Source organism: Fomitiporia mediterranea (assembly GCF_000271605.1).
Source record: "Fomitiporia mediterranea MF3/22 unplaced genomic scaffold FOMMEscaffold_10, whole genome shotgun sequence".
Taxonomy (NCBI): Eukaryota; Fungi; Basidiomycota; class Agaricomycetes; order Hymenochaetales; family Hymenochaetaceae; genus Fomitiporia; species Fomitiporia mediterranea.
The window spans coordinates 1,771,950-1,794,556 of NW_006760395.1; the positions used below are offsets into that span (position 1 = coordinate 1,771,950).

Here is a 22,607-nt window from a genome sequence, read left to right on the forward strand (position 1 = left end):
CCTAAAAGACAACCATTCATCCTATTAGTACTCAACAAAGAACAAGTAGTAGACAAATATATAAAAGATATGCTACAGAAAGGATAGATACACAAAATTCAACCAGACAAATTATGTCCTATAGCTGCACCTGTATTCTTTGTAGGAAAGAAAGATGGAGGAGCTTGAATGGTAACTGATTACTATAACATTAACAAAATAATAATACCTGACATATACCCAATACTAATCATGTACAAATTACCTGACAAATTACTAGGAGGAAAATACTTTTTCACATTAGATATGTAATCCAGATATAACAATCTATGAATACAAAAATCAGATGAATGGAAAGCAGCATTCAAAGTGAAAAACCAGATTTATGTACTACTCATAATAATGTTCAGAATGAAAAATTCCCTATCTGTATTTCAAAAATTCATGAACAACAATTTCAAACAATGGATTCAATCACACAAAATATTAATATATTTGGACAACATTATAGGAAAATCAATTACTCCTAGAGATCATTAGAAACTCCTACAACAAGTCTTACAAAAATGCTGAGAACTAGATATTTATTTAAAAATCAACAAATACTATTTCTTACAACAAGAACTCAACTACTTAGGATTTATTGTAGGGAAAGACAGAATAAAAATGGACCCATACAAACAATTAGTAATAAAGGAATGGCCAACCCTAACAAAATCAAAACATGTAGAACAATTTCTCAGATTCTGCAATTTCTATTCACAATTTATCAAAAATATACAAATCATTGTAGCACTACTACACAAACTCAAGAAAAAGAAACAAGCATTCAAATGGGAGGAACAGTACTAAGAAGCCTTCAACCAACTAAAGAAAGCATTCTCTAAAGGCAAAGTACTAACTGTACCAGACTCTAACAAACCATATACAATAACTACAGACACCTTAGTAGTAGGAATAGGAGCTACCCTAGAACAAGAAGATGAAACAGGAGTACTACAGCCAATAGTATTCTATTCAAAAAAACTTACACTCACAGAACGAAATTGGCAAACTTACAATCAAGAACTATAGGCTATAATTGTAGCATTTAAGTTTTGGCAGCATCTAGTACAAGGAACCAAAGAACTAGTAACAATTTGAACAGACTACTAAAACCTAATTTATTTCAGGAACACTCAGGAGATGAACTAGTAGCAAACTTGATGGATGCACTTCCTCAGTCTATTCAATTACTAAATAAGGCATATTGAAGGAAAGAAGAATCCAGCAGATGTACTATCTTAGAGACTAGATTATGGATTGGAGGAAGAGATAGAAACAAAAGCTAAAATTATGATCCTAGAGTCTGTGTAGTCAACTGAACTTTGAAACACTAATATTGACAGAGAATACTTATGTATCACAGAATTGACAATAATAGGCACAGCCTTGGGCAACTCAATCAAACATACCTATAAACAGTAAGTAGCTAAAGAAGAACTTAAAGAAATTGAACAAATGTGTACTGACTAGAAACCTAATCATAAAATTGTAAACAGGCTCTATTACTATTAAGGACACATATGGATACCCTCTGATGAAGGAGGGATACTTTGAAGTACAATCATGTAAAAGAAACATGATAATAAACTTGTAGAACATATGGGAATCAATAAAACATTGGAAAAAATACTATGAGATTACTAGTGGCTGAATCTACAGTAAGAAGTGACAGAATATGTTAATACATGTAATATATGTTAACAAACCAAGACACTAAGGAAATACACACAACCTCTATTACAACCACTAGACACTCTAGAACACTTATTTTAATCAATCTCATATGATCTAATTACAGATCTACTAGCAACCAATGAAGGCTTTACTACTATATTTATAGTAGTTGACTGACTTACTAAGATGGCTAAATTCATACCATGCTGAGGAGTACTAGACACTCAGACAGTGGCTAATATGTTTATGTACTATGTATTCAAAGATTAAGGAACCCCAAAATCTATAATTTCAGACTAAGGAACTCAATTTGTCTTACAATTCATACAAAACCTATTAGAAAATTTAGGAATCAAATGGAAGGCCAGTACAGTATATCATCTACAGACAGATGGGCAAACAGAACAAGTAAATCAAACCTTAAAACAATACCTAAGATGCTACACTAACCCCTAAAAGACTAATTAGGCTAAACTACTACTAATTGCTAAATTCATATATAATAATACACAAAGTTCATCCACAAAGAAGACCCCTTTTGAACTGGTACTAGGAAGGAGGCCAACTATAGAAATGACACTATACAAAGGAAATATACTTATAGTATAGGATTACCTGGAAGAACTAGAAGAAGTACAAGCAGAAGCTTAAGACATACTTAAACAAGTAAAAACTACTATGACCCTATACACAAACCTCAAACAAGGACCTATGCCTAATTATAAACTAAATGATTTGGTTTTAATTAATATGAAAAACTTCTCAATAGTGTTACTAAAAAGAAAACTGGAAGTACAATATGCTAGACCTTATCCTGTAGAACAAAGAATAGGAAATATATTATACTAATTAAAGTTACTAAAAACAATTACAGTCTATCTAGTGTTCCATGCTTCTCTCCTAATACCTTACAGGAGTAAATCTTACCCAGGATGAGAAGCAATCACACAGCCTCCCCCTATAGAAGTTGATAGAACCCTAGAATATAAAGTTGAAAAAATAGAAGTAGCACAACAAACAAAACCAAACAAGATTGAATACTTGGTCAAATGGAGAGGGTACAGAGAATACACTTAGGAACCAATCAAAAATCTACACAATACTGTAGAATGACTCTAAGAATACTACTAAAATAACCTCTAAAGTATCAAACCTAAACTCAAACCTTAATAGTTCTGAAAAGCCCTAGGAAAGTGCTGAACACCTAACCAAGTAACACAAACACAAGATCAAATAATTACAGTATAAAAGAAGGACAAAAATGATGGTTAATAACAGTAATGAGTAACCTGACAATCTACAACTTAGTTCAAACACTAATATACACTACTAACAATAACATGCCTTGTCTTGTAACTGTCTGCTAAGACTACTATCTCCTGTTCTCCCCCTGCCCTCCTCATCTCTAATACTAATGGCTGAATCAAACCCATCTTTGCTTACTAGGCTGAAACTATATAGTAAACCATGTAGGGTAATGCTACAAATAGGAATTCAACAATTTTACAGTAGCATATAGTGTAATATCAACACTACAATATTAATACCTGCCAGCCTCTCAAGTCAAAGGAGAACACTTCCAATTCACTATTGAATAGGTAGCAACATTAAACACAGTAGAAGAATCAGAATTCTTGTGCCTTGTATACAAACTTGGCCACCACCTGTAGTATCAAAATATCCTTAACATTAACCATACCTACAGTGTAAAGGTTTGCTTCAAGATTGCTTACACCACTCAGCAAATCACTTTGTTCAGACTACAATTTGGTACATTCATGACCTTACATATGACTAGTGTACAAGCAACCCAAATTACAACACACAAAATGCTCTGCTATAACAAATACATTCAAGATACAACAGCTATGTATTGGCACACACACAACTATTACACTACTATAATTCAAGACATAATTCAAAAATGGTATAATACTCATCCACTCATTCAACCACCTTAGCTACTACTACTAAACACACAAAGTCCTTTGATTATGAAAATACAGGATTCAGACCTGGAACTGGAAAGTGAATAAGAAATGACCCTACATACACTAGTACTGTCATACACTTTGTTACTACAAATCCCACCCCTACTAATGAGTGCACTACTTACAGTACAATAGCTGGAGCAGGATATTAGAATGCCAGAAACCCTACATCCATCTATTATCCTATTACTCACAGTACTACAATAAAAATTATACAAAGTCTTTTGTTGTTGCAGATTTGTCAAGTTTGTTTCAGAAGAATTTCAATAACTAATAGTACCCAATACTTTGTAAAATACTACAAGTATGAGTATTATAAGTATGAAAGTCTCTCAGAAATAAACTTACAAATCAGTATATACAAAAAGAAATCATTCATAAAGGATAATTTCAAGGACTCTTACAAAATAAACAGCTTCAAAATACAATCATTAGAGCAATCCTAAAGGGAATTCCCTACAATTCTTGTATTAGAATCACTGTGATCCCAAATCCTTCAGTTGTATGAAAGTAGAAATTACTACTACTTGCTATATTAAGACATACAACAAGCAACTGTAATATCACCATTCCTACAACATGCCAAATCTGAGAGTCAAGAGTATATTCTATACAGAACTATAGTACACTCTATCTAGAACCCAAACTGTAACCACAGTCTCAACCAAGAATTGCCAGAACTCTAGCATTGTATTGTCTATAATATTCATTACATTCAAGCCCAGACAAGGACTCAAATGCAGGAGCATCCCTAAATAGAAACTTTGTAGCTTACCAGCTGTGTCAGTATACCTTTAAGGTAAGATTGACACTAAATACTTACTGTATAAGGCTTGTACTGCTCTTGCCTGTGTAGAACTACTTCTACTGTTACAATAGCTATCCCTATTAGGGCAAGTAGACTAACAGATAGGAATAGAATCCATGAATGTATGATAACACTCTAAAGCTGTTGTAAAGACTTTACCAACTGTGCTACTAGGGCTAACATCCAAACAAAACATTCCTAATGACATGCATCATCTCAGAAGCAATGGGAGAAGTAATAATTTGCAAAAAATCAAACATCTTTACTCACAACTACAAATCCATCCTCATTAGGTGATCAACATTAGTTAATCACTTGAAGAGGGGGCAGTGAAAGGATTTAGAAGGATTTGTAATAGTACATAACAAAGAAAACTAGACTATACTGTAAAGCACACAGAGACTATGCTAGAAATGCAATCATGTGACACAACTTTAAGAATGTGTACAAATGATAATGACATATCAAATGCACCAGGATAGGCAAATCCACAAAACACAAAGTATACAAACAGAAAGAAACACAATACAAGTAGTAACATACTGAATACTATTCAATCAACTGTAACACTAGATACAACATATTATACATGAAGGGATAAAACACAAAAGGAAGAAAGCATCATTCAAAATGCATATACACAAAATATACAACCCAACAATACATGAAGAATACAAAGTAGTGTAATTACATTTATTAATGAAGACACACTAAGATTATGAGGAAAACACAGCACAAATATTTGCCTCAATATAGAGTACTATCCAAGATGATAGAACACACAGTCACACTATATTAACAACTAGTCATTGTGAAGGACCAACAAAACAATACAATATTAAAGTAATATACAGAGATCACTGCCTGATAATACTACAAGAGCACAAACACCTCAGATCTATAGAACTCAGATCTGAAGACCCTTATGTGCTCAACAAATGGTGAAAGGCAGGCAAACCTTATGCAAAACTCATTATACTATACAGGTGCTTAATGACAGAGCTACCTGGAACTTGGAATTAATAGTACTAATCAGAAGAAAGGCTAATTAAACTTAGCCAAGGAAAAGAAGCACTCCTGAGGAATTAAATAAGAAAGCTGTGTAAGAAGCATATGGCAGGAAAGACTCAACATTGATCCTTATCCTAAAACAGAAACAACCAATGTCTCAAACATACAAAAACACAAATATGCATTATAAGAACATGTAGCAACATATTAAAAATACTGTGACATAGTGTACAGACTGTCTGAAGAACAGAACCACTCAGCTCACAAAGAAATAGGGGGATAAATATTAATTAAAGTAGTATAAAAAGAGCTTCATTTATTGTATAAAGAGTATTGTACTTAATAACAGTTTATTTGAGGACAGCTTGTGAACTAGCTGTAAACAACATACTTGCTCTCTTATATAAAATCTTTACACAAACAATACTACCCTCTTTACCTTAAAACCAAATGTGTTAAACTACTCTCAGGGGCATTAACTCCCTCTCTGCTAAGTGTAAGTACTATCAACACTCCTAGGGATATACTCCTAGTTGAGTAAAGACAGAGGCTACACTTAGGACCAGCAGTTACATAGTTAAGGACCTGCCTGTTGCCTGTGAACCTACAATGAGAGGTGTAATTCCTGTACAGAAATATAGTCCATAACACTCTCTCAGAAGCTTATTCACAATTACAGACTATAATTTGAGTCAAAATTCATGTAGGACTTGTATACACTTCTCAGAATTTAAGGGAACCCTTCTACTATATATTACTTATAGACTGACAGTCAAACTGAGTGAGTCAATTAGGAGATTGAGCTCTATCTCTAGATGTTCATTAATCATTAGTAATTAGATTAGTCTGAATAGTTAACTCTAGCAGAATTTGTACACAATAACTGGCAACACTCTATAACAGGACAGTCTCTGTTCTTCCTTAATTATAGAAGACATTTATACTAGAGGACAGTTCTAAACCAGAATAGTAGTTCTAAATCTGTAACAGACTTTGTAGAACATATATACAGGACTAGGGAAGACACACAAGCTCTTTTAGAGAAGGTAGTACAGGTAATAAAGTAGAACTATAATTAGAAGAGATCTGTAGTTAAGGATTACTAGTCTAGGAACAAAGTTATACTAGAAGCTACTAACCTGACCACAGATTACTTAATGAAAAAGTTGGACAACAAGTACTTTAGACCCTTTGTTATTAAAAAGAAGGTTAGCACCTCTACCTACAAACTCTAACTTTTAGTAACATAAAAGTACATACACCTAGTGTTTAATAAGGTTCTACTGTCTTAGTACTATAATCCAGGTTTTCCTTTACAACAAAGACTTCTACTACCTCTACTAGAACTTATCAGTTTCAAACTAGAATATAAAGTAGAGTATGTAGTAAATACTAAGCTAGTGTGTAGGAAGCTCAAGTTCCTTATCTACTAGAAGGGATACTTAGTTAAAGAACACACTTGAGAACCTGTTAAGAATCTTACTCATACTACTAAGGTGATCCAAGATTTCTATCAACTTTATCTGAGTACTCTACATTAACTCTGTCTTACAGATTTCTAAACCCTACTATTCTAACCTATACTTAAACTACTAACCAAGTCTAATATTTACTAATTAGGACAATTGGTTCTAGAGGAGGAGTAATGTTATAGTTCTCTACTCTTATACTTTTAGTTCTAAGGGTTCTACACCCTTCTATACTAGAACTCAGGACTTTTATCCTTTAAGAGTACTGTTTATAAACTATATACATACTAACTCTTACTACTACCCTTTCTTACTTTATTATTCTATTTCTTTGACTATCCCTTTATTCTTTGTTTATTCTATAGTCTCTTACCCTTTGTCTATCCCTTTATTCTTTATACCTTTATTTTTGACCTTCCTTTCTTTCATTCTTTATAGCTTATTATTCTTAGTAGTTTATACTTCCTAAGTACTCTTATGTAGTTTAGTATATATAAGTGTTAGTAACAGTATAGAGGGGACCTAAAGGCTCAGTAAGGGGACCCAGGCTACAACTATCCTACACAACAGAAATACAGAATACAAGTACTAGAACATAGTCAGAACTTACAGAACAGGTAGAGAGAGAGAGTGAGACAAGAGTAGAGTATATAGAGTAAGCCTAAGAGTACAGGACTACCTAGAGTAGACTAGATCAAGACTATAGGACTAGTCTGATCTTGTACACCTATATATACTAAACTACACAAGAGTACTCAGAGAGTATGAGCTACTAAGAATGATAAGCTATGAAGAATGAAAGAAAGGAATGTTAAAGATAAAGGTATAAAGAATGAAGGGATAGACAAAGGGTAAGAGACTATAAAATGAACAGAGAATGAAGGAGTGGTCAAAGGAATAGAATAATAAAGTAAGGAAGGGTAGTAGTAAGAGTCAGTATACATATAGTTTATAGACAGTACCTCTGAGGGACAGAAGTCCTGAGTTCTAGTACAGAAGAGTGTAGAACCCTTAGAACTGAAGGTAAGAGAGTAAAGGATTGTAACATTACCCCCCCTCTAAAACCAATCATCCTGATTAGTAAACATTAGGCTTGGTTAGCAGCTTAAGTATAGGTCAGAATAGTAGGGTTTAGAAATCTGTAAGGTAGAGTTAATACAGAGCACCTGGATGAAGTTGATAAAAGTCTTAGATTGTCTTAGTAGTATGGGTGAGATTCTTAGCAGGTTCCTAAGTGTGTTCTTTAACTAAGTATCCCTTCTAGTAGATAAGGAACTTAAGCTTTCTATATACTAGCTTAGTATCTACTACATACTCTACTTTATATTCTGGTTCAGAACTCATCAGTTCTAGTAGAGGTAGTAGGAGTCTTTGTTGTAAAGGAAAACCTGGATTATAGTACTAAGACAGTAGAACCTTGTTAAACACTAGATGTATGTGCTTCTATATTGTCAGAAGTTGGAGTTTGTAGACAGAGACACTAACCTTCTTTTTAATAACAAAGGGTCTAAAGTGCTTGTTGTCCAACTTCTTTATTAGACAATCTGTAGTCAGGTTAGTAGCTTCTAGTATAACTTTGTCACCAGGCTAGTAATCCTTGGCTGCAGACTTCTTCCAATCATAGTTCTACTTTATAACCTGTACTACCTTTTCTAAAAGAGCTCATACATCCTCCCTGGTTCTATACATCTGTTCTGCAAAGTCTGTTACAGATTCAGAACTACTGTTCTAGTTTAGAACTGTCCTCTAGTACAGATGTCTCTTATGATTGAGGAAGAACAGGGACTGTCCTGTTATAGAGTGTTACTAGTTATTGTGTATGAATTCTGCCAGAGCTAACCATTCAGACCAATCTGATTACTAATGATTGATGAACATTCAGAGGTAGAGTTTGATCTCCTGATTGACTTGCTCAGTTTGACTGTCAGTCTGTAAGTAATAGGTAGTAGAAGGGTTCTCTTGAATTCTGAGAAGTATATATAAGTCCTACATGAATTTTGACTTGAATTACAGTCTACAATCATGAATGAGCTTCTAAGGGAGTCTATACAATCAGAAGACATAATCCTAATAAATACACACTATACCTTCAGAAGTGAGTTCTGTTTAGGTTGGAACTATATAGACTTGTTTAGAGAATCAGTCAACAATTATACAGATAGTGTTGTAACCCTAAGACTCAGGTAGCTTACTAATCAGGTCCACTAAGACTTCTTCCTAAGAGTAATCTAGGATCTAATACAGATGTAGAGGAGTCCAAACCCTTATTTAGTAGGCCTTAGTCTGTTAGTATGTATTATAACTAGTTATGTACTTTAGGATTTCTCTCTACATTCTAAACTACTAGTAGTTCTGAGTAATAAGTTCCTGTGTTTTGTGTTAGCCTAGATGTTCTATAGTCAGATTGTTGTAATAAGCTTAAATAATGTCCTCCTACAGCTTCCAATCCTTTAGAATGTACAGTTGGCCTTTCTAGTAAACCTGTCTATCCTTATCCTCCTCCTAATCCCTTGCCTACTTCTCTAACTACTTTACTACAACCTAGTCCTGTGTGTGTCTTAGAGCTTACTATATATAGGTGACAAAGTCAACATCCTTAGATTTGAGTCAGATCTCTTAGATTGTCTTAGACTTTGTAAAACAGGAATTGTCTAGGAGAATAAGATTTTTGTTATTATTCTCCCCCCTTTTATAACCTACTTGTCTTGAGAGTAAATCAGCTTTCATTATTTGTGTTCCAGGTTTGTGAGTTAGTACAAAGTCAAAGTCCTACAGTTCTAACATTCAGTAGGCTTGACAGTAGTTGAGCTTCTGAGACACCTGAAAGTACTAGAGATTAAGGTGATCACTCTAAATCTCAAACTTCTGTATAGTACTAAGAAGATATTAACACTACTCCTCTAAGGAACAGACAATTGTAAGGAGTTCCTTATTATAAATAGAGTAGTTCTGTTCTGTTGTAGAGAGGGATTCTGATTAGAACACTATCAGACACTACTTTCTGTCAATAAACTGAGACAGTACTACTCTATTTGTAAAGTCAGAAGAGTTAGCTTTGACTCAGAACTTGTCTGTAACTGTCAGAACTGTTAGTACAGACTTACTAGTAATAGTCTACTTTAGGGACTCAAACACAGACTACTACTGATCCTCCCATTACTAAGGAACATCTTTGCTAGTAAGATTGTACAGAGGCTAGACAATAGTACTAAAGCCTTGAATAAAGTATTAGTAGTAGTTTACAAACCTAAAGAATGCTTAAACTTGTTTCAGGTTCTAAGGTTGTAACCAGTTCTGAACTACAGTTACCTTTACTAGATTCATACAGACCTCTCCTCTACCAATCACAAAGCCTAGATAATCTACTGACTCCTGTATAAAAGAGTACTTTACTTCTTAGAGAAACAGTTTATTATCTTAGAGCTATTATAGAACTGCTTGAATCAGTCAGTAATAGTGCTCAACTGTCTGAGTAAAGATCAGAATGTTATCCAGATACATACTAACATACTTCAAGTTAATCAGATCTGTAAGGATGTGATTCATGAATGACTAGAATGTTGTAAGCAAGTTGGTTAGTCTGAAGAACATTACAGTTGGTTTGTACAATCTACAATTAGTTCAGAACACAGTCTTCCACTCATCTCTGTCTTAGATCCAAATATTATTGTATTCTTATCAAACATCCAACTTAGTAAAAACCCTGAATGTATGTATCTTATTAATAAGCTCCTGAATTAGGAGGAGTAGGTACTTGTTTTTAACAGTACCCTTATTAAGACAATAATAATCCTAGACTGGGTAGAGCTTCTTATCTTTCTTTTTGACAAAGAAGAAAGGGGAGGTTATGAGGGACTTTAAGGGTCAGATCTAACTGTTCTGAAGATTTTCCTGAAGGAACTTGTTGAGTGCCTCCTACTTGTCTCTGTTGAGTAGGTAGACCTTATAATCCTTAGGTTAAAAACCCTTAGTCAATTCAATTGTATAGTCTTAGGGACAGTGTTTAGGAAGCTGGTTGAATTCCTCTTTACTAAAGACTTTAGGGAACTCTTGAACAAAATCTAGCAGGCTAGGTCTATGTGTGTTCTAGAGTAGAGTTGTTCTAAGAGGGTTCTAGACTGGTTCTGTCTTAGACATTCTTCAGATTAACTCTATTCTGTCTTGACTAGAATATGTATCCACATATTTATCCTAGTTGAAGAAGAACAACTAGTCACCTTTATTAGAACTGTTAGTAACATTAAAAGTGTCTGTATCTACTCAGAACAGTAGTACAAGGTAGTTACAAGACTTAGAACACTGATTAAACATGAGTGTCTACTCTAACTAGTTAATAGTAGGGTTATAAGCCTTAAGCCATTTGAATCTAATAAAGACATCTGTCTTTCTAAGGTTAGTAACTCTAAACTTAATACTTTCCTTATGATTCTAAATGGTTATCCATAGTTGGACAAACTCAGTAATCTGACCATTCTGGTTTAGGGTTCTGTCTGTATTGTATACTAGAATTAGAAGTAGAACACATTAAGTAGGGAGGTAGTGTTTCTGTATGAAAGCCTTATTAATACACAAACTAGTACATTCACTGTCTACTAGAGCTATTATTTGAATCTGGGAGGATCCTAAGAAGGGAGCCAAGAGGACAGGGACCTAAAGCTAGTACTTAGAACATTCTCAGATGAACTACTACTTGTTCTGAAAGGAATGTACAGCTTGTACAGTCTTATTGTCTAAGAGGGTAAGTATATGTACTAACATTTCCTTATTAACCTCTCTCTTTCAACAAGGACAGACTCATGTCCTCAGCTGTAAACTTAGCTAAGACTATCCTTACTTAATACTATAGACAAACTACTAAGTAGTAAACAGGGCTAGGTAGTGTTCTAAATGTTCTAAGATCTTAGAACACAGAAGTAGTAGGTCAGATTGTACAGATTTAGACTTGGATAAAGTGTAAAGAGAAGAATCAAAAGAATCAGAAGAAATAGGAGAACTATCTACTTTTGTTTCTAACTTTTTCTTTCTAATAAATAATTTTGTTAATTTATTTTTTCTACTTTTTCTACTTTTTCTACTTTTCTTACTTTATTTACTTCTAATCCTACAGTGTCTATTGAATCAAAAGTGACTATTAAAAAATCCAAGTTATAGCCCTTTAGTACTACATTCACTGTTAGGCCTCTACAAAATCCTAGAGTATGTAGTCAGGGTCTAAGAGTTCTAAGGTAACTTCTGAATTTGTAGAAAAGGCTTCTTACTATAAATCCTACTCATTACTTGTTATTACTCTAATGACCTGACAGATATACTGTCACTTCTATAGACAGTCCTTAATCTAGTACCCTGACTTTCTGTAAGTAAAGTATACTCCTTACTTTTAGGCTTCTCTAATATTTATTAGAACAGATTGATTACAAATTATAGGCAGATTAATCTGAGGGCTCAGAACTGTTAGAGCTAGATGTATGTGTAAGCATTCTGTACAGACTTAATACATTTAAGCTATAGCTTAGTTGAAGGAGATAGTGTGTGTCTTCTACTCAGTGTAGGTGACTAGTTCTAGTATTATTCTAAGAATCTTATTAACTAGTTCTAAGTGAAGAGCTTTTTCAAGCATTCTAATAAGGACATTATTGAACCTAAGTATGAATCCTACCTTCTAGGCTAGGATATTAAACTCCTGAAAGAAGGCATTAGTAGAATGTTTGCCCTGTTACAGAGACACAAGCTTGTTCTACACATTACACTTCTTATTCAGATTAATAAAGGAAGTACAGAGCTACTCTATAAATTCTAAATACAACTCATTGTTCTAAAGTTGGATCAGGCTTCTAATCTGATAGTCTTCAATCCAGTTCTAGGCCCAGATAGTTGTATTACCTTCCTTCATAAAGGAGAGGACAAATAGAACACAATTAAGATCTAAGAATAGATTAGTTGAAGTAGTAGCCATGTATAGTTTGACTTAGTACTAGAAGTCCTTAAAGTACTACCTATTAAAGTCTGAAGGGTAGGCTACATGTACTTTCTTTCTAGAACAGGTTGTAACTTCTAGAACAATTAGAACAGGTTCTGAAGAGGTTAAGAGTATGTAGTTAGTAAAGGCCTCTTAGATAGAGGTCTACATGTATTAAGCTAGTTCTACTTATAACTACTAATCTAGTAGAATAGTAGGGGTAGTAGTTAGTATAGGAGAGTCTATGTTTATACTACAAAGGGATTAACACTAAACTAAAAGGGGTAATGAATAGAAGAAGGGTGGCAAAAGTTTAAAAGGGTTTAGAAAGTTTAAAATTTAAAAATGTAAAAGGGTTAGGACAAAGAAAAGAGATTAACACAATAGTGAGTACTAATACTCAAAACATAGGAGAGTTGTAGGGTAGTAATGAGTAGTTTTGATCTAATGTTAGTAACAGTGTAAAGGGGACCTAAAGGCTTAGTAAGAGGACCTAGGCTACAACTATTCTACACAACAGAAATACAGAATGTAAGTACTAAAACATAGTCAGAACTTACAGAACAGGTAGAGAGAGAGAGTAAGACAAGAGTAGAGTATATAGAGTAAGTCTAAGAGTACAGAACTACCTAGAGTAGACAAGATCAAGACTACAGAACTAGTCTGATCTTATACACTTATATATACTAAACTATACAAGAGTACTTAGAGAGTATAAGCTACTAAGAATGATAAGCTATAAAGAATGAAAGAAAGGAATGTTAAAGATAAAGGTATAAAGAATAAAGGGATGGACAAAGGGTAAGAGATTATAGAATGAACAGAGAATGAAGGAGTAGTTAAAGGAATAGAATAATGAAGTAAGGAAGGGTAGTAGTAAGAGTTAGTACACATATAGTTTATAGACAGTACTTTTAAGAGACAGAAGTCCTAAGTTCTAGTATAGAAGAGTGTAGAACTCTCAGAACTAAAGGTAAGAGAGTAGAGGATTATAATAATAAGTATATAAGATCAGACTAGTTCTATAGTCTTAATCTTGTTTACTCTAAGTAGTTCTGTACTCTTAGGCTTACTCTATATACTCTACTCTTGTCTTACTCTCTCTCTCTACCTGTTCTACAAGTTCTAACTATATTCTAGTACTTGTATTCTGTATTTCTGTTATATAAGATAGTTATAACTTAGGTCCTCTTATAGAGCCTTCAGGTCCTCTCTATACTGTTACTAACACTATTAAAGTATAATTGTATAAGTTTAGTCCTTGTCTAGTTTAGACAGTTTTTCCTAGACTGTAACCTAGACCTGGACCAGATTTTAAGGTTTAGGTTAGACCCAGACTAGACTACTTCAGACTACTACTAGACTGGACCTTAGGTCTGGTTCAGGGTCAGACCTAGTCCAGACCTGGACCAGTTTTGAATATTGTTAAAAGAAGGAATACTTGAGAGAACATAAGTTTATATACACTTACTAAGTGTGAGTATAATAATCTTATCCTTCTAAGTATAATTTAGTATAATTTAATATAATACACTAATACATTTATAGTTAATACTCTTTTGTTATTACTTAGTTACATATTTATTTTAAGTAAATTAATATATATAATAACCTTTTTACTTAAGAAACAACTATAACAAGTAAACTATAATATATATACTAAAATAATAGTGTTATTCTAAGGATATATAGATTTTTCAATTATATAACTACTCTTTTTAAGTACAAAATATTGTATTTAAGGTTTAGATCTAGTCTAGTGTTTATACTAGTTTATACAGTCTAGGAAAATCCTAATTCCTTTAGACCCTAGACTGAACTTGTTAGACTGTACCTAGACTAGACCTTAACTAGATTAGACTAGTAGTCTAGTTTAAGTCTAGACAGTAGTCTACTCAGTCTAGGACCAAACATATACAACTATATATTAAAGACATTTTTGTCATACTATAAAATATGTGTAAAGGCTAGAGCCTTACTTAAGAATATAGAACAGACAAAGACCTAGGATTAGAGAGGTTGACCTAAGTATAAAAGCAAGTACAAAGATAATCTTTAAGTGTCTACAAATAACCTTTTATATACTTAACTAAAGTCATGTGTGTAACCTTAGAGGTTACACTCTTCCCTACTCTAAAGAAATAAAAGGGGGGGGGTAGGGAAGTAATTAATAGAGAGACAAAGGAAAGGATATAGTAAAGGGGGGGGGAGGTGAAATACAAAAGGGTAAGGATAGACAATAAGGAACACACAGTCACAAGTTTAAGAAGGCTTCAACTTGTTAAAAGGTAGGAAAGGATTAATAAAGGGGTAAGAGAAGTATAGTAAGAGGGAACATATAGTCACTAGTCTAGAAAGGCTTTGACTTGTTAATGAAAATGTATAAGGACAAGGACTTTTGACAGAGTTAGTAGAAATAGTATCCCTAAGACAGATACAAGTTGAAGTAAGCTGTTAAAGAGGAACACATAATAATTAGCTTAGAAAGGCTTTGACTCATTAATGAAAATGTATGAAGACAAGGACAAGGATGAGGAGTACACATGGTTGAGACATGAAACTACACTGTTAGGAATGTGTGAATGATACCTAACAGGTCTAGTAAGTATAGTATTACTATAGATAAGAAGAAGACAACTGAAACATTAACTAAAACACATAGTCAAGACATTAAACAGTACTGTAAGGAACACATGAATAATACTCAACAGGTCTAGTAAGTACAGTATTACTACAGATAAGGAGAAGACAACTGAGAAGGTTTTGTTTGACTAACAGTAGGCTAGGTGTTAGAGATAATCTAATCTCTTTAATAGTGTGAGCAAAAAGGAGTGTAAAAGTTAGAGTGTATAATAAAGAGAACTTAACAACTCTTCAGTTATACTAGTACCTGTTACTTAAGGGAGGAAAAAAATGATTAAAACACATGGTTAAGAAGTGAACAGTCATCCTTAAGTGTGTGTCAGTGTTAGAAGGAGTAGAAGGGCCAGGTTGACAAAATTAATATACTAATTCTGAGGGTAATAAGAGTACAGGTAGTGTGTAGGTAAAACAGAGTATGTAGAGGTAACAGAGGGTCTGTTTATGAGGGGGACAGGACAGGATGAGACAGGACAGGATAGGACAGGACAGGATAGGACAGGATAGGACAGGAAAGGACTGGATAACACTAGTAGAGTATAATCCCTAACTAAGTCTGTAACTAAGAATAACACTAGTAGGAGCTTAATACTCTAGCTAGGTTCAGGACTAGAGGTAACACTAGTAGAGGCCCTAAATGTCTAGGACTAGGATTGACACTAGTAGGGGCTTAGTACCCTAACTAGGTCTATAACTAGAAAAGAGACTTTATACTCTAGGAAACAGAAGGTAACACTAGTAGAGGCTCTATACATTCAGGACTAGAATTGACACTAGTAGGGGCTTAGTACCCTGACTAGGTCTACAACTAGAAAAGGGGCTTTATACTCTAGGAAACAGGAAGGGAAGGAAAAGAGACTTTATACCCTTAGTAGATAGTAGACAATAATAGTAGACACTAGACAGTGACAGAGTAAGAGATAGTATAGTAAGGAATAGACAGTCTTAACAAACACCTTAATAATAGAGAGATACACATTACAGTAAGTACAATAAGTATACAACAAATACACTATAGTTAACAGCTCAATTATAATGTTTGTTATACTAAAAGTAGACACTATCTGTCAGTATAGAACCTACAGCTCCTGAAGAGAATTACACTACAGTTCCAGATATTAGTAGTAGTATTAAGATAGTACTTCCTTGTACAATTTTAGGACTAGGATAGTAGGTCCTTCTACAGCTTGTTTCTTAACAGTGTTCTGGTGGAGCAATTGTACAGTAGCTCCTAATCTTAGTAGTAGTACCAAGATAGTGTTCTCCTCAAACAATTTGAGAAATAGAATAGTAGGGGCTTCTACAGCTTGTTTATAGACACTAGCTTAAGATTGTAACAAGTAGTAGAAAGGTTATGAGCAAGAGTAAGTCTGTAGATAATCTGCTTGAAGTGGCACAGTAAAGTATATTCTTGAGTGACAGAACCTTAATTGTAGACAGCTGACTAGACTCACAATAATGTGTAACACATGTAACTCTAGTACAACCACATACACTCTTCTTGACACCTTCTCCTAGAATCCAGGGACCAATCTGATGAGGGTTTGCTAGGAGAGGGTAGTATAGTGAAAGTATATATTTGAGTAGCAGAATCTTACTTGTAGCTAACTAACAAGACTCACAATGAGACACAATGTGTACAACTCTAGTGTGACTGTATACAATCTTCCTGACACATTCTCCTAGAATCCTGGGACCAATCTGATGAGGGTCTGTTAGGAGATTAAAGGTGGGCCAGTAGGTGGTAATATTCTCTCTATAAGCCTTTAAGAGTGAACAGGAATTCAGTATAGCATTTGTGAAGTTTGTAATTAACTAGAGTATTACTATAGAGTACTGTAGGTGTGTAGGAGATAGTAGACATGTGGGGGGAAGCTAGGGGGGGGAGGCTGACAATCTGGTAGCATGAGTGAAAGACAGTAGATGAGAGGTAATCCCCAAATTTTGCCTGTTCAAAAAAAAGTGTAAAGGTTAGAGTCTTACTCAAGAACACAGAACAGGTAAAGACCTGGGATTGGAGAGGTTGACCTAAGTACAGGAGCAAGTACAAAGATAATCTCTAAGTGTCTACAAATAGCCCTTTATATACTTAACTAAAGTCATGTGTGTAACCTCAGAAGTTACAATATTTAAGAAACTGTGGAAAAATGTATAGAAAAGCTTGAAAAGAAGGATTCTCACTCAACAGCCCCAAAATAATAAATAATCTTTACATGATAGGAGAGCTTATATTTACATACATTTGCCAAAAGAGGATTTATGTTGTGCCTATAAAAATTTGAAATGTAGGGTCACATTCTAGTATTTAGATTACAAGATTGTGAGAATACACTCATATTAGTTAAGGTTGGGAAAACATAAACTCAACCAACTTGTCACATCAGTCACAGCACAGCCACATACTATTTTTGGAAGGACCCTACAGTAAAAATTTCTAGGTCAGAAAAAATTGACTTTGTTTTATCAGCTCTAGCAAGTTCAAAACTTATTCAGATACAATTATTAATGTCTAAAGTTGGTTTTTAAACAGTTATATAGTGTTTGTTCAACTTTCTAAGTGTTTGGAAAAAATTACTTTAAAAAATGCTGACAAATGTATTATTATTAATACTATTACATAACTTTTGTATTATATAAGCGGTAAAAATCTGGGTTGAATTTTTTCGAGTAGTGTTCAAACTCATAGAAATGCAATTTTAGACCATTTTAACAAAAAAGGTTTTCTTAGGAAATAAAAAAATTTGTACTCAATATTTTTGAAAAATAAAAACATACATTTGTAGCTACAGATGTCCTCTACAATTCTATGTTGCCCAAATATTCATTTGAGGTTATTTGAGGAAGTTATTTCGTCCATTATTGTATGGCCCAAAAGAGGCTAGTACTGCCGCGTCACAGTTGGTTGAGTTTATATTTTCCCAACCTTACAATGACAGGTACGATCGTGGGTCTTTCTTGAGTTTCGATGAGTTTTACTCGTGGCCGACAGCATCCTTGCTCGATTCTCACTGCTCAGCACGCTCCCACGCGCGCGTCCAATGACCGTGCATCAGCAAATTATTGATACTGATTTGTGCTTCGACGCAACCGAATCGTGGCCCAGTTCAACCCGACCTAACCTGACCTTTAACCGGACAGATATACATAACTACATGAGAAGTACAAAATAACGTTGGATGATTAACACGCATTGTTTTTGCACTTGTCGTATTTATTCTTATTTTCACCTTTTGGCCTGATTAACTCTGAGTTTCGACGAGCTGGGTCAGGTCAGGATCAATCACTAACCTGAATATTCCGATCTGACTCACTCTGAGTCGCGGGTCACCCGGCCTGACCCGACATTTCAAATCCCACTTGTGCTATGGAACATATTAAAGCGCTTAAAAGGGGAGAAAGATGCACGCCACTGTTCGGTCACCTACTTACGTCCATGACGTCAACCACAAGACGTGCTGTGGGATTCGTCTCACTGGGTATTGCAACATTGCTGATATACAAGGCACTTCGATCTTATCGGACATCAAAAGCGACTAAGCTACGTGGACCGCCGAGGGAGAACTGGCTCTTCGGATCAGGGAAGAAAGAGCTCTTATCTGGGCAGGGAAACGTGCTTTTGGGACGATGTGCCGAACAATATGGCTTGGTGTACCATTTCCCTGGATCACTGGGCTCGAAGATGATAGTATTGATGGACCCGAAGGGCATTGCACACTTCTATGCCAAAGGATCGACTGTCTATATAAATAGCGCAGCTGTAAAGGAAATATTTAATAGGCTTGTGAGTTTATGCAAAAGTGTATGATTGGGAGAACTGGTTAATCATAATACAGGTCGGAAAAGGGTTGTTTTCGGTTGAGGGCGAAGACCATCGAAGGTGAGAAACAAGAGATAGATGATCTCTATACCTTTGCCGGAACTGAGTCAAGCTCAACAGACAGCGCAAATCTCTCGCTCCTGCTTTTTCCAATGCAGCAATTCGAGATGCAACGCATGTCTTTTTCAATTCAGCGTACAAGGTACAGGTATTCTTGTATAGATTCGTCTTCCAAATTGTTTAAAAGTGCGAAATGCTAGCTGAAAGATGCATGGGATGCACAAAACGTTGGGTTCGACGAATTCGTTATTGATGTTCAATCATGGTATGCTATTTCAATCTAGGACTTTCTGTTGATTTTGCACCACTGAAACATGTTCGCTCATAAAAGGCTGAACCGCGTCTCTCTAGATAGCATTGGTATAGCAGGGTTTGGTCACGACTTCAACTCCCTCGAAGGCGAAAGCCAAGAAATTACAGACGTCTTCGATTCATTCTACACGCCAAACCTTCCATCGGGCGTGGAGCTCCTCATCTTTATGTTTCAAATCATATTTCCGATATTCTCGAAGATTCCTACAAAGATCATTCGCCTGCAGAGCAGGATGAATGCTACGCTTGAAGGCATTTCGAGGAATCTTATGAAGGGAAGACGAAGCGAGGGGGAGGTAACTTTGCACGACCAGACTAGTATCGACCGGTCTATGATGGGAACGCTTCGTATGTTGTTCCTTTATAACCTCCTGGGGTAACTCATAAGTTCAGCGACGATACAGTCAAAGCTGAGAGTTCAAACTCAGATATGAAGATATCCGAGGAGGAGTTATTGGCTCAAGTATGTAACAACAACGCGACTCGATGGCCAGTAATGTAGCTCACATGTCCTTTTCTAAAAAGATGAAGACCCTAATAGTGGCTGGTTACGAGACAACGTCCAGTGCGTTTACCGGTCTACAGCTTCTCTATGTAATGGATCGCTTACATAGAACTTTCACAGTAAGCTTGACGTGGGCACTAATCGAGCTAGCAAAACACCACGAAGTTCAAGACAGACTTCGACAGGAACTCTCCGAATTCTCTAGTAGTGACCCATCGTATGATCAGCTTACGGACAGTCTCTCCTATTTGAATGCTGTCATGCTTGAAACCCTCCGCTTGCATTCTCCTGCGGAGGCGACTCAACGTGTAGTGAGTGTTTCTCATCCTTAGACTAAGAATTCTGTATTCATTCATTACGAACTCTACCAACTACAGGCTGCATGTGATGATATAATACCACTCGGCACGCCGATCACAAGCCCTTCAGGCGAACAAATCAACGAAATAGCTGTATCCAAAGGTTCGACGGTCTTGGTCCCTATAACTGTCGTCAACCATTCGGAAGCAATCTGGGGTCCGGATGCAAAGGAGTTCAAACCCGAACGATGGCTCTCCAATAGTGAGGATGTGAGTCTTCCGAGCAAGGTGAAGGAAATTCAAGGATATCATCACTTGCTTTCCTTCGCGGATGGACCGAGAATGTGTATTGGGCGAGCGTTTGCTGTTGCGGAGTTTAAGGTCGGTTGTGTTTCCAATAATGGCTTCTGTGTTAAATATCTGTCGTTGACATGCGAACCCTTTTTCTTTCTGTTCGAAAGGCCGTTCTATCTGTCCTTGTGCGGAATTATATTTTCTCGATGCGGGATGGACCAGAGACGAAGATTGAGATGGTCGCTACGATTCTTCCCCGCCCAAAGGTAGCCGGCGAGAAAGGTTATGCTGTCCCGTTGCGTGTCAAGCGTGTTGAGTAATATTCATATGCTCTGCATTGCTTTCTTTCTCGATACACTATGACATGGCACATTTCCACACGACAGACGGCCTTATTCATATCTTATATAATGTACAGACTCAGAAATTGTCAAGCTTAGAAGGTTGTCCAACTCAATCCCAATCCCAATCCCTGCCTTTTCAAATGCAAGATCATTATTATTATTTTACCCTTTGTCTTTTGCATGACGATCATGGACTAAGCGACCCTTAGCTCAATACTCTTACAATCTTCTCAATATCTAAAGAACAGCCCCTACATATATACCTTGTACTTCTGCACAATCCCAAATCAATTTTTCCATGCTTAAAGCCCTTCTAGAACTGATGGCTCTGCTCTATAAATTCTACCACCCTTAGCCCTTGTTATGAATCAATTGCATACTAGCACTATGACTGGAATATTCAACTGTAGTACAGTTTACAGGGCTACAAAAATTCACAATAAAAACGAAAAATGCCTTGCCCCTGCCTTAACAACATGTAGCACGAATAAGCCGTAAGTTTACATGTCAACGGACATATACTGTTTTAGAGGGCCGAGTTACTATTCGAGTTCTTCGCTCGAGAGAATCTTGCAGACAAGGATGAATAACAAAGTTCTTGTTTAAATCGTACTACGATCACTACATGTTCTATAAGACTCTATAAGAAATCAGAAGATCATTCCAGCAGTGCTATAAAGCTGTGGCAAAGATCCCAGTGTACAAAGTGTTAAGATTAACCACAGTTAATATTATAAATTAAATACAATAGTGTGGAATGTCAATCCTATAAGTTGAAAGATAGGCCGTCGAATATTAGAAAGTTGCGTGAATTCCAGCTGCAGAATCTCTGTACTTATTGCAGATACCGAGTGTTCGAGTGAACTAAGCCGAAGGCCAAAGGAGCCATGCACTGTGTCTGGAATGCATTATGAGCAATACTTGGCCTTGGAGTGATCATATAATGTTTTGCCACAAGAAACAGTCTTCATATTAATATGCTTTCCATTATGATCCTGTTATGAACGACTCAATGTTATAACGTTATTATGCAATCTTGTCCCGTATACTAGTGAAATTTCTAGCTATCGGTAAGTGAACGTGGAACAGCCTGAGGGACAACTTTTTTATGGTTAGCGAAAAGTTGATTTTAGCGAGAGATCGTGTAAGTATGGGAATAGAACGCAATGCTATTTGAGATGACGTTGTATGTCTTGTAAATAGCATGCACAGTGTTGTTGAAGTAGTTCCCATAATATGGTAGACACGGTTTCGTTGTCCTGCATGTTTATGGTGCTCGGTTCCGAAGTTGTTGATACTGACGTCACGCGATCGCGCGAGTGGACTTACATTTCTGGTTGCCTTATTTGTGGATGTCACTAATTGCAGCGACTCGCCAGCGAATCATTCACTCCCTGGGCCTG

At 35.6% G+C, this 22,607-nt stretch overlaps 1 protein-coding gene across 1 annotated transcript; it reads left to right on the plus strand.

Moving 5' to 3' along the window:
• Positions 1 to 19,006: 19,006 nt before the first annotated feature.
• FOMMEDRAFT_112481 (cytochrome P450) lies at positions 19,007 to 21,499 on the plus strand (the record flags this gene model as incomplete). Its single annotated transcript, XM_007269550.1, has 10 exons — positions 19,007 to 19,354; positions 19,407 to 19,450; positions 19,511 to 19,592; positions 19,651 to 19,715; positions 19,782 to 20,110; positions 20,167 to 20,225; positions 20,288 to 20,327; positions 20,388 to 20,578; positions 20,645 to 20,947; positions 21,028 to 21,499. 10 exons carry the CDS (start codon positions 19,007 to 19,009, stop codon positions 21,178 to 21,180), a joined length of 1,614 nt encoding a protein of 537 aa, XP_007269612.1. The 3' UTR covers positions 21,181 to 21,499.
• Between the last annotated feature and the right edge of the window lie 1,108 nt (positions 21,500 to 22,607).